The sequence below is a fragment of the Thermobia domestica genome, chromosome 2 (genome assembly GCF_964235325.1).
Source record: "Thermobia domestica chromosome 2, izTheDome1.hap1.1, whole genome shotgun sequence".
Lineage (NCBI taxonomy): Eukaryota > Metazoa > Arthropoda > Insecta > Zygentoma > Lepismatidae > Thermobia > Thermobia domestica.
In genome coordinates this window covers 354269520-354283546 of record NC_137455.1, presented here as the reverse complement: position 1 = coordinate 354283546, position 14027 = coordinate 354269520, and the positions used below count along the sequence as shown (strand labels likewise).

At 32.9% G+C, this 14027-nt stretch overlaps 1 protein-coding gene across 1 annotated transcript in view; it reads left to right on the top strand.

The window, feature by feature from the left end:
• The window catches only part of LOC145678784 (angiotensin-converting enzyme-like), a 75567-nt gene that overhangs the window by 53727 nt on the left and 7813 nt on the right, over window positions 1-14027 (top strand). Inside the window, exons 9-11 of the mRNA XM_081749287.1 lie at window positions 8-132; window positions 3544-3790; window positions 8793-8891. Coding sequence (XP_081605413.1) covers window positions 8-132; window positions 3544-3790; window positions 8793-8891 — 471 coding nt within the window. The remainder of the gene's footprint in view (window positions 1-7; window positions 133-3543; window positions 3791-8792; window positions 8892-14027) is intronic.

The following is a 14027-nucleotide window of genomic DNA, read 5'->3' as shown; positions in this document are numbered from 1 at the left end:
TTTTCAGAATCAAGCAGTGTACAAGACCCGTAATGCAAGACTTGATAACAGCTCATCATGAGATGGGACACATTGAATATTTCCTTCAGTACAGGAAGCTACCCTTAGTATTCCGAGGAGGTGCTAATCCAGGTAAATAGAACTTCTCTTATTTATTATACTTACAGTATTCTGATTTAAATAAAATAGTTTTAAAAGTTTGCTGAAGGGAAAAATATGGTCGGATCGCTTAAGGATGTATTTAGACTGGGCCTTAAATAATTATAACACTATTAGTGTACTCAATTCATTGTATATATTATTTTGTTTAATACATATAAGGTAAGGATATACACCCTTCAGATGTTGTCTATCGTTGTTTGACAAAGTATACAGCAAACAAATAGAATGCTTTGCAATTCATGAATAACAATAATTTCGTATAACGATTGCAGACATGATAAGTAATTATATGTTTTAAAAAAAATCAAGTTACATAATATTACTTTTCATTCAGTTTACTGATTAGGTTGGGTTTTAACTTTTAAAAACGCACTCCTGTAATATACAGGTGATTTCTCATCTGTTATAAAGTTAAATGAAAATGTAAAACACTTATTTAATTCGTTACTATATATGAATAAATAGATAATACAATTTGACTCTCATCCTAAACGAAATTGGAATTGAGCTAATCCTCAAATTCAATATATTGAAAGTTATATAGGGTGTTTCAAAACAATACCGACAACGTTTGGGAGGTGATTCCTGACACCAAGATAAAACTAAAAGTATAGATTAACTTTGGTGCACACGTGCTTCCTTTCGGAGTTATGGGCTGCTGATAACATGGAAAAATGAACTTTAAAGGTCCATAGCTCCAAAACTTTGAGAGCTACCGTAGTCGAGTCAAGACTTTACCTAAAAACTAATATGTGCCCTATCTAAAAATCCATGTTTCACAATCCTGAGGTACTTCCAGAACAATTTTTATAGAGGAAGTTTGGCTACGGACATTTAATTGGAAGTAGTCTACCTCTATAAAAACTGTTGCGGAAGTACCGCAGGATTCCGAAACTTGGGTATTTGGATAAGGAATATACTAGTTCTTAAATGAAGTCTTGACCCGACTACAGTAGGTCTCATAGTTTTGGAGCTATGGGCTTTTAAAGTCCAATTTTTGATGTTTTCGGTAGCCTATAACTCCGAAAGGAAGCATTTGTGCACCCAGGTTGGTCTATACATTTGTCATATCTTGGAGTCAGGAATCACCTCCCAAACATTGTCGGTGTTGTTTTGAAACACCCTGTATACAAACTCACGTACATCTAAATTATTATCTTTTTAAATTTTATATTTCATGCAAGAAATATAATAACGTCAAATGTATATTTCCTCACTTGACAGTAACCACCAATGTTGGGCGAAATATAGAAAGAATTGAAAAAAAAAAAAAAAAAAAAAACAGAATTCATCTAATTATGCCGGAGCCAGGTTGAATGTATATATTCTTTACACGATGGACTTGAGGTGGCATTACATATTTCAACCAGAATTTTCTTTAAATGGAAGAGGGTCAAATATGTACTATTCTACATGTAATTACTTATGTAAATTCAAACAGAATTGAATATAGATGCCAAGATATTTTCCATTGTCAAGTAATATGTCGTGATACTAACTATAATTATATAATATTCTTTAACGATGAACTATTCAATAATAGACATAATTTAAGTACATACTAATGTAAATATTAGAAAACTGAACAGAAAAGCTGTAACATTAGTCTTCGATATTATATGTACATATGTAATATTTGAAAAAATATGAAAAGTCAGCACGATATTGAAGTTTATATTTAAGATAACTTTCAAAATTAATGCTTTAGCTATGCGAATACTTTTTGCTTTTTTCTTAATTTATGAATTTTTTCGTATACCCCTTCTTAAAATAAACTATTATCTCTTTAGTAACATTGCTAACACACGATTTGCTCCCTTATAAATTAATATACTAGTTCTATGTTTGAAGTTGAAATGTATGGACTACAGAGTGAATACGAAATATGCGAAACCGATGAAAGTGTAGAACAGCGTTGCCAACCAGATCAGAAGATATTATCGTGACTAGCACTTAAAATTGTCGTTTTTATTGTAAAATTATCGTATCTTTTGTTTCCAGTCTCAATATCAGGCTTTATTATTATTATTATTATTATTATTATTATTATTATTATTATTATTATTATTATTATTATTATTATTATTATTATTATTATTATTATTATTACTAATAATAATAAACATTAACGTTTACAGCTAAAACTATATTTAACAATTTGAATAGGAAATAGGATTGAGGATTAATTCTTTACCAGTCTATCAAAAAAATATATTTTCTTCAACATTTCATATATTTACTTGTGAAACCTTATCTACGTTAAGTAGCTAGTAATTACCCATTCTGAATTTGCTGAGTTTGCTGTGTATATGGTTCTAGTTTCGGGTTTGATTACAGGTGAGATCACGTGACTGCAGTACAAATACTAGTACTAGTTTGGATCAATTTTACAGTATGTTTTATCTCATACAGTATCGGTGTTTTTAATTGCAGTTATCCGATTAACCAATTACCTAGTAAGAATAAACATGAGTAAACAAGTGATTTGATTTTATGATTCTAAACTGCGATAAATGTTAAATGTAGCTAACAGTGTAATGAAAAAGTAATTAAATTAACTTTAATTTTCCAGCATTATTTGTCTTCTCGAGACGTTGGTCGTTCTTGTAATGTTTTGAGTAATCCTGTCACATATTATTCACTCATTATGTTGCAAAATTGATATTCTTTTTCACGTATGAATGAAATTTCTTTCGAATTTCAAATATCTCCAGGATTATCTTTGCTTCTTACCAATTATTGTTAAATTATCGTACACTTTCCTGTTGTCGTACAACAGCTATCGTACATCGTAGAAGTGTCAAAATTACCGTATGATTCGATAATTATCGTACATGTTGGCAACGCTGGTGTAGAAAGAAAAGAAGAATGAGCTCTTTCATAGGTAAGCAGTTAGTGTACGTACCTTTGGCGTAAGAGAAAAAGGTTCAATTCCCGGAGGGAGCTAATGTGGTTCAAATTTCCCGTTAATCAGTAGGTCCACGTCTCATATAGCCTCGCTGCTGAAAGGGACATTGAACTCAAACTCAACTCAACTCAACTGAATCAAGAAAATTAGTAGAGTAGAACAAGGAATCAGTAAGAAATTGGTAGCAATTAAGAAGAAGTCGTTATAAAAAAAAAAGTCTTATTAGTCATGTGATAAGGGTTTGGTAGAAGCTAAAAGAGGAAGGGAAAGACGAAGCATGCAGTTGATAAAGAATATCGAAGAGGGCAATTATTATATGTCAAATCGAAGAGATTAGTGAATGTGACTAGTAAGCTACCAGTAATAGTAGCCGATTCTTATATTTCATATTTTCTTTTTGTATATAATAAGCTCTGAGAAAACAACTTCTTAGAATTTCTTGTTGAGTAACTATTTCATATTGTATTTCCCAGGATTTCACGAAGCCGTAGGTGATGTACTGGCATTGTCTGCATCAACACCAAAACATTTGAAGATTTTGGGTCTGCTCGATCCAGAAGTGAATGTAACGGAAAGAGCTCAAATCAATCATCTACTTAAAATTTCTCTTCGTCAGCTACCCATCATGTCATTTGCGCTGTCATTGGATAACTGGCGATGGGGAATGTTCGAGGGGAAAATCTCTGAAGAGACGTGTAACTGTGAATATTGGAAGCTAAGGTATATTTCGATTCGTATCTTTTATTACTAGAATTGGGTCGGTTTCATGGAGTTCCATAAATAAGAGCATTTCAAACAAAAATCTTAGCAAGTGTTCTTCGCAAAGGAATTTTAACACAATTTTTCTCATAACTTTGTTCTACATTGTTATTAAGTTTCTTGCTAAAACATGGCATATCTGATGTCCAGCAAATACCCATATCTTAGCCAAAGCAAACCAATCGGTGTTTACAGCATACATAAGATATTCACCGGCCTTACAGTAGTGAGTGAACATCGAAAAGATTCTATGGCACCGTGAATATAGCAGAGGCGTATAACCTAACGGGTACGTGGGAACACACTGCGTATCTTTACCTATAATTTCTCATGTAAATAGTTTGAGAATCATTGAATCAATTTTAATACAATTTTCTTGATGCAGACAGAATATAATTTGTTTTATATTGTATTACCGAAAACTGTATTCAAGTTGATCAATTTATTCCAACGCTATTACCAAAAGGAATATTTCTGTTGGGAAAGCACTTTTACTGGACACAGTACACAATAATATTTGAAATAACACGTCTTAATAGAAACTATTCGTACTTTTACTGATTCTAACAATGTACACTATACTGTAATGTGGCGTGTTATTGCATTTTATATTTGAAAATAAGTATGCTGTTTCATAACATGTAGCATCGTAATATATAAATACTACATAAATGTTATAGAAATGATGAATCAAATCTACGGTTGAAATGTGTTAATGAACCCCAGAAATACTCGTATATACATGGTGGCCCATTTTAATCTTTCCACGGAAGTATCTCGAGTATCTCGAAAACGGTTGAACATAAATGAACCAAAATATAGCGTTGTGGCAAAATATTTTTCATATGGGTCACCGTTTTTAAAATGGCCGCCAAGACACGGTGCTTACACACAATCATAGTAATACATCTTGCGAATAAAATCAGAAAAATAAACACACTGCTGAACAAGACTGCACTTATTTAATATAAAAACACATTTGAGTGTACGTCTGATGAGGATCTTGGCTAGAAGATCGAAACGTCACGAGTAAATGTGTTTTTATATTAAATAAGTGCAGTCGTGTTCAGCAGTGTGTTTATTTTACACGATGCTTGTATCAGATAAAACGTCCAGTACCACTAATATGAAAACGGTTGAAGATACATGAACAGAACAAAAAGTGAAAAAGGAAAATGGCATGGGACAAATTGAATGATTTTGTCGGTGACCCCCAGGGCCGCCTTTTATGAGGGTCCAGGGCCCAACTTACAGAGACATCTATCTCTTTTAAAGGCTCATTTCAGATAATTTTGTTCCGTAAATTCAATTTGCAAAACCTAAGGTTCTCATTTGAAATTTCACCGTTCCTTCAAGTTTCACCCACTTACGGAGGGAGGTTGGAGCGATAACATTCTAGGAATTAGATTTTCTCCTTTGCATTATGACACTCTTACTCTAATCATCTTTTCCTCTGTTGCAACATTCTCGAGCCGTGGAATGATAAATATCCTCTGTGATTACCTATTCGAATTTTTATACTGTTCATTTATCTTTAACCGTTTTTATTCTGTGGGCACTGGACATTTTATCTGATACAGGTACAATGTCTTGGTGGTCATTTTGAAAACGGTGACCCATATGAACAATATTTTGCTACAGCGCTCTTTAGTTGTTAAAGATCGCCCCACGTTTCCATTTATAATTTTGAAGTTGGGCCCTAGGACCCATGAAGGGCGACCATGGAGCACCGCGACAATACCATTCGATGTGCTTCATGAAATTTCCTATTTGAGTTTTTGTTCGGTGAATTTATGTTCAACCGTTTTCATATTAGTGGTACTGGACGTTTTATCTGGCACAAACACAATTTCTTGGCGGCCATTTTGAATACTGCGATCGATATGAAAAATCTTTTGCCACAACGCTTTTTAGTTTTTAAAGAACTATCGAACGAGATATCACTTGACCCATGTTTCCATTGACAATTTTGAAGTTGGGCCCTGATCTCCCATGCAAGGCGGCCTTGTGGGGTCCCCGCGACATAATCGACTTGCCCCATGTCATTTTCTCGTTTCACTTTTTGTTCTGTTCACATATCTCCAACCATTTTTATGTTAGTGGTCTGGTGGTTTTATCTGATACTTGCATCATGTCTTGGCGGCCATTTTGAACACGGTAATCGATATGAAAAATATTTTGCCACAACGGTTTTTAGTATTTGAAGGTCTATCGAAGGTATCACTCGACCCATGCTTCCATTTAAGATTTCAAAGTTGGGCCCTGGGTCTCCATGAAGGGAGGCCCTGTGGGGCACCGCGATAACACCATTCGATGTGCCTCATCTCATTTCCTCTTTAAGCTTTTGTTTGGTTCATTTATGTTCAACCGTTTTCGAAATACTTCCGTGGAAAGATTAAAATGGGCCACCCTGTATACTGCATATGAAAATAAAAAATCAGAACATCTTTATCTCTTATACGTAAATGAAAATAAAATAAAGGAAACTTAAGCATAACAAACATTTTGAAACTGAAAAATAAAATTATAATATTTTTTCGTTCTGAAATTCTAACTTGAATGTGTTATTTCTTACTTTTTAACTTTACATTTGTACATTATTATTTATTATCAGAAAATTTCAAAATAAGATCAATATGTTTAGGGCAAACTGATAAAGTTGCTTCTGTAGCACTGCAATAAGAGAAATTATAAATTGTTCATTATAGCTTTAGCAGTTTCGGCAGCATAATATTACCTTCGTCAAACACGTTATGGAAGATCAATCCAAGAATAACAACTTATGTTTGTATTTAAGTTGATGTTCTTGGATTGGTCTTCTATAACGTGTCCGATGAAGGCAATGTTACATTTTTGAAACTTTTACACAAATGTTATTAATATATTCCGTGCTTTGGTCACTTTTGCTTTATTAATACATGAAGAAAATTATATCTTCAATGATTGTATTTACATATCTTCGCTTGATACCTAAGCGTAAAATGTTTCTTATCAACATAACTCAATGTTTCGTATCGTACACGCGAAAAACAGTATTACTAAGGCATATATCTTAAATGCTATACCTATAAACGTAACATACATTAAGTTTTGGTAATAGGTAATAAATATAAAAAGATTACGTAACAAATAATATATTGTGCTGTTGTTTTCTGCACTTTTTCCAGCACAAAATAGTTGGAGACAATTTGTTTTTTCCATATATTGCACGTCAATAATTGTACGTGGTGTAGCAGCAGGAAGTAATGCTGTATGGGAATAGTCATTTTGTTATGCTTTACTTTCCTGTACGTATGCGTTAACAAATGACGTGAAATATGAAGCCAACTAATAATAAAATTCGAAACATTTACATTAAAATGTCTGTAATATTCATTGTATTATGCCATTATTGATTTACATATGTAAACTTATTTCTGGGGTTGCCAAACTGTCCAACATTTTACCGGACAGTTGGTTTTTGACCTCCTTGTCCGGTGTCCAGTACGTCCTCAAAACAGGACGTTAAATGTCCGGTAATTTTTCTTCTTATTAGTCCTACTCTCTGTTCTATTCAGATTATTTTGAAATGACTAAGAGAATTGTTTGTCGATGAACATGGTTAAAGCAGAGCTTACAATTTTCTTTCATATTGACTTGTCGTGCGCGGAATTTGCCGAAGAGTTGAAGGTAGGAAAATTTACTGAATTTATCAAAACTGCTAAAGATCAACAAAATAGAGTAGCTAGCACTGTTTCATCCTCAGCTACATCTCCTAATTAAATAATGTATTCAGAACCAGTAGAAGTATGTAGGCATTATGAGACATTACTATCCGCAGCAAAGCCGGTAATATTTATTTTTCAAGCGGTATAATTATATTGCGAATTATATTTGCTTTTTAGTTTTAAATGCGATATATTATTGACGGTAGGCTACCAAAATTATATGTGGCGACTCAACCAAAACTGGAATAAGTGAGTTCAATAAATAAATCAAAAGTAACTAAAGTTATTAAATTCAAACTCCAAATTGCTCAATTTTTGTGAACTAACCATTTTCCGATTGTTCACATTTTTGACGAGCGGTGACGTCACAAACTTAAGAGTATACGTTCTCCAGGAGGGTGTGCGGTATTTCTATTTTCAAAAGTGCGCAACTCTACATAGCCCGAATCTTCAACGTTATTTTTATTTTTTTTTTTTTTTACAAAGTATCATATACTGAAAATGTTACCAATGTAATTTTTAAAATTCCGAGTTCAGAGGATTAACATTGGAATTTATTTATAATAAAAATATTAACTATGTAACAGTGAAGAAATAAATATAAATACACATTAATCGATGATTGCAGAAAGTATCTGAATGTATTTTGTATAATTTTGAGATATTAAAGAAAAAACTATTTAAATTTCTTCAATGATCAGCTTTTTGCACGCAACCTATAATTCAACACTTCGTTTATCGTGTTGTTAAATCTCCGACTCCAGTCCTTTGTATACAGAAAGTTGTATATACCACTAGAGAATTGGAAAGTGTCCATAAACTAAAGCCATTTAAAAAATGGACTCAGGTCCGTTCTGCGATAATCGATTCATATAATAGTAACATTTTTGGTATAGTTATCTTATCCTATTATTTCACTGTATCGTATATAGAGTATGTGGAGGTAATAGAAATAAAATACTCAACTGCTGAACAAGACTGTACTATTAAAAAAATAAATCCTTTACATGTTACGTTTCGATTTTCTAACCAAAATTCTCATCAGACATACACTCTCTGAGGACATAATGAAGATCCTCATCAGACATATACCCAGGACAAAACAGACATACAGACAGGAGTGTTTGTCTGATGAGGATCTTGGTTGGAAGATCTAAACGTAACATGTAAAATATTTATTTTTATGAATAGTACAGTCTTGCAAGTCGTGCAGCAATGTTTTGTTATCAGTGGAGGTAATGAGCTTTATTTTTCAGAGAATATTACCAAGGTATTGTTCCGCCTGTGCCAAGGTCGGAAGAGGACTTTGATCCAGGTGCAAAGTATCATGTTGCTGCTGGAGTACCCTATATAAGGTAAGGAGTATACTTCAATATATAGAATTTAATACAAATACTAATATTCTATAGTTTTATATACACTTCTCGATGTTGTTTGTAATACACTAGTGTGAAATAGAATTTAATAAATAATAAGTATGAATAGCCACACTATTGATGAGCCTCTAATATAATGTAATCTCAAAATAATAATAATAATGTTGATGCCAAATAAAGGTTATTTGTTATTATCATTATTCATATTCCATGTAATAAATTACCGTATTGTAGTATACCATTAAAAAAACTATATTATTGTAAATATTAAAAATTTGTAAATCCATGTAAACAATTCAAGGCTGGCTTCAGTACAAAATTCCATCTGTCTCAATTAAACAAAAATAAGTATTGAGCTTCTCTGAAGAAACAGGATTAGATTTTGGAAATAACATTGATTTAATTCAGATAGTTGGTATTTTGTATCCAAACCCCCCTTGAATTGTTTATATGAATTTACAAATTTTAAATATTTACAATATTATCGTTTCTCCTTAATTTGATGTATTACAATATACCGGGTAAGTAATTAATACTTTGGACGTATATAATAGCAGTTAAAATATCCTTGTATCCATATTCCAATTGCGGTTCACTTTCACTCTAAATTCAGTATTTAGAAGAGAAAGTTCAGTAGAATAGAAACTCTTATTATTTGAGTATTTCAATGGCTATGTCTAGGAATAGAACTGTAGGAATTCGCAAAGATATTCAGGGTAACAGAATGCATGAAGGTACAATAGCCAACAAATTTAAGTATCTAGTTCATGGATAAAAAACAACAACACAAATACAAAATAATTAGAAGTAAAACACAAATAGTAAAACAAAAAAATATATGTACACAACCACAATCAACGAAAATATAATATGTAGTAAGCAGGGCCGGCCTTAAGCCGATTGGACCGATTGCTCCCAATCGGGCCCCGCGCATAAGGGGGCCCCGCGCTAGTGCCGTCTACACTACTCTTCAGTCATCTATTCTCCGATGCTGTTTTAACAGCATATTAGGTCTCAGAGCAAACAAGTGAGTTGTGATCGCTATGACCAGGGCGCTTTTAATTACTGTGTGACCGCGCCCTGCTATTACTAAATTTGCTTCTAATACATGTAATTAATACATGCCATTCTGTTCGTGGGACTATCAATGCTTGCGTTGCCCCGACCAAGTGGCTATGGTACCGTTAAGATGGTTCTGCTATTCTCGGTTGTCAAGTACACACATCATATTGCATCCATGGACTCCACAAGGGAGGGTATGGCCTCCTCCTAACAAGTAAATGAATATTTTGTATTAAATTTCAGGGCACAGGCAAATATTTCCTGAATTTAATACGGCAGTAGTTTATTTTTTTTAGTTTACAACTTCTGTTGTAAAAATAGATATTATATCCAGGGAGTATTCTGTACACCACTAACACTTCCCCAAATTTCCTTACACACATCCCTGGGAGTAAAAATATTGTTTTCTTTGAGTTTGTATAAAACTGTATATCGTTATTCTGGATGCACACCTTCTTTTTTTTTATTTTGAACACTCCACTCAGTTCAAGTTCCTGGCGTTCTTACTAATTATGTCATGTGATACTACCGTGAATACCGAGATGGTATCAAATAAATCAGCCTTAGTGCGACTTCTTTGAGTATCCTTTCTCTTATTATAGCTATATTAAAAATACAAAACCAGAGGATATAAGCGATTAGAGTACCCGCGTTTGGCGTGGGAGACCCGGGTTCGATTCCCGGCGGGAGCTCATGTGTTTCGGATTCCACGTTAATCGGTAGGTCCACGTCTCTTATAGCCTCGCTGGTGAACGGGACGTGAAACTCAAAATCAAATCAAATCAAAACCAGAGAGTATACGTTGCCCTTTCCTGAAAAAAATTCCGTTGATTTTTTTTTTTTTTTTTATCATTTCAGGAAGACCGAATGTATACTGGCGCGTACTGAAGAGGTGGCTGCTTATGAAGGTTTGTCTTCCAACTCGAATAATCCAATGGAAAATATGTCATCCTTCTTCTATCAGTTCCTTAAGATTTGTGATCGTCTCATCACCATTCCACTTTGTCTGCAGTCAATAACCATTTCAAGCCGATTATGCCTTTCATAAGTAGTACCTACGATGTCCTCACTACTGTGCATTAAGTTTTCCTGACTTGAATTATTTTCAAAACGATGCAGTTGTTAAGAAAGTTTTGAACCAACGAATTTCTTACAAATATAAACTTATGGAAGCATAGACTTCACTATTGCATTTCTCGTAAAATTCTAGCCCAATTTGATATATTACGTGGCCCACTTCCTATTTTTTTAAAAAAAGTAAAGCGAGATAAAAGATGGCAGATTTCAAGATGGCGGCCATAATAAGCATACCCTCAAATAGATGTCTACTTCCTGACGGTGTCAGTTAATGTGTTTTTCTTTTTCATTGCTTTACCCGTTTTATAAATAAAATGACATTTTCAAACTTGAAACATATTGTTATGGATTATTCTGATCAATCAGGTTTTTGGCCACTGCGGCCGTCTTTATGGACGGAAGCATTTTAAATTTTGCTTATGCTCGTTTCTTGATATTCCACACTTCTCTGCCAAGTTTAGTCAAGAAATTAGATGTTGACATCGATAGGTTTCCTTACTTGTAAGGGAAGAAAACTATGAAATACTGGTACAAAACTTTCTTGAAATATTGCGAGGCAAAAGGGTAAAATATGTATTTTAAAATTTATTCACTGTCTGCATTTCCATTGGAGTTATTTCTCTGAAAAATTACCTCCTATAAACAATGAACACGTTATAAAGGAAAGTGGGACCTGTCCATGATGAGAGATTACGGTTAGTTCCTCCTGAAAGAGGACTCCACAACATAGAAACGGGAAAATGTTTCGTAACTCTTTACCGTTAATCATTTTTCTTAATTAAGCTAATAAGTAAACATGCAGTGCGTTCCGTTAATAAACTGATAAACTTATCATATGTGTTCAGGATCTCAATACAAGAAAAATGTTTCTCTGTTGCTTTGATTGGAAACGCTTAATTACGGAGAGGGAGCTAATTAAAAATAACTACTGGAATTGGTCATTCTTACGAAGTTTGTCGGGTTTTCCCGGAACACCCTGTAAATGAATACGTAATAACGATATACACGTAAGTTTGATGTTTTTGCAATTTTAGTATCACATACATGTATTTCTTTCATTAAAACTTAGAATTTATCTTCATAAACACCTTTTATTTTATATTTCAAATTGCATTTATTCCTGTCAGCAGTTAATCATGATCATAGCAGAAAATCTGAGGGTGATACGAAAAAAAAAAAAACACTGCATTTTCGTCTTCAGGACGTTTGATTTAGTCTATTAACTTTGACACACTATTTAAGCTCACATTTTGACTGTCATCCATTCTGACTGCAAAATCTCTATTAAGCTTTTGAAATGAAATGAAACTGATTTTTTTTTTATTTGACGTCCCAGGATTTGCTCTTAGGACACAGATGATTTATGAAAAAGAGTGATTATGAAATAAAATTTTGTATTCTATCCTACCGGAAATCGAGATCGGGCTCGAGACTATGTATATCACAAGCGCACGCGCTAAGCATTAGACCAGCAGCAAGAGCGCAATATATATATATATATATATATATATATATATATATATATATATATATATATATATATATATATATATTGCTTCTGTAAACCTTGGTTCAAGTTAGTTGTAAACCTGGGGCCCCGCAAAATGTTCTCCAATCGGGCCCCGCACTACCTAAGGCCGGCCCTGGTAGTAAGCAATTATAAATGATCATACAACCAGAAATTAAACCAATACGTTATGAATTACTTACGCGTACGCTTGTACTGTATTTTTGAGTAACCAAACTATATAGATAATTATGAAATTGATATGTATTCTCCACATTTTTCGAAGAGCAATTATAGCCGCATTAGAATTATTATATGCTTTAATCAAAACAAAAAAAATACTATGTAGTTCTACAGTTGACTATAATTACGGAATCTTATAGCTTACTATAAACACAGCTACTAGTTAGTTCCTATTAGACATTACATATCTACATTAAATATAAACGTGACTGGTAGTGATATTCATAGGTAATTTATAATTGTTTACAGAAAGTTTCAATGAGTGACAACCTGCATAATGTAAACTACATATAATTATGTTGTTATCAAATATGCGTTCAAATAAATATATATGCTACACAAGCAAAAATATAAATTAAGGACATTTTAGATACTGTTTCTACAATCAACTCTTTGATAAACGCCATTTACAATGTGCTTCGTAATTGTTGTATATTTAGAACATAATATTAAGAGACATATTTTAGATATTTTCGTTCAGTAAGGGAGTAATTATGAACAATAACTAATAAAATATTAACAGTTAAATTCCCATTCGACAACAACTTTGAACAAATAATTCATAATTCGAAATGTCTAATAACTTGTTAAAATTGTTACAATCTTGAGCGGTCCAGTCAAGTTACAATTATCCACAGTAACCTAATACATCAAACTAATTAATCATTTAAATAATTAGTAAGCTAAATTTATAAATTTAAGAATGTCTGAGTTCAGGCATTAAGCTCAGTTATATATATAAAATAAACATTCCAATGTAGATTTGTATACAATGTACAATTGTTAATCATATAAACATATAAAATATAAAAATTAACAACAAATAATCATGCATTCTTCAGTGCCGAATACTTGGATTCGAATCTCGGCGAGAGCTTGTGTGGTTCAAATTTCTGTTTAACATGTAGGTCAACGTCTCATATGGTCTCGATGCTGAAAGGGAGCTAATCTCTAATCCCACCAACCGAATATTCATGAAATAAGTACCTTGAGAACATAAGTATTCGTAAATAACATGGAATTAAAGATGTTGCAATAACTCGTATGAAAAGGAAATGTGTTAAACATTATCGAATACACATCTGTAGCCTATGCCAAAAATTTGGCGGATTGTCAAAAGATTTCACCTTGATATACCTAAACTTACAACTGTTGTAAAATGCTCAGAATATAGCTATACTTTTTCTTTACAAGCAGTACATTTAACATCAATTTAAATATATCAA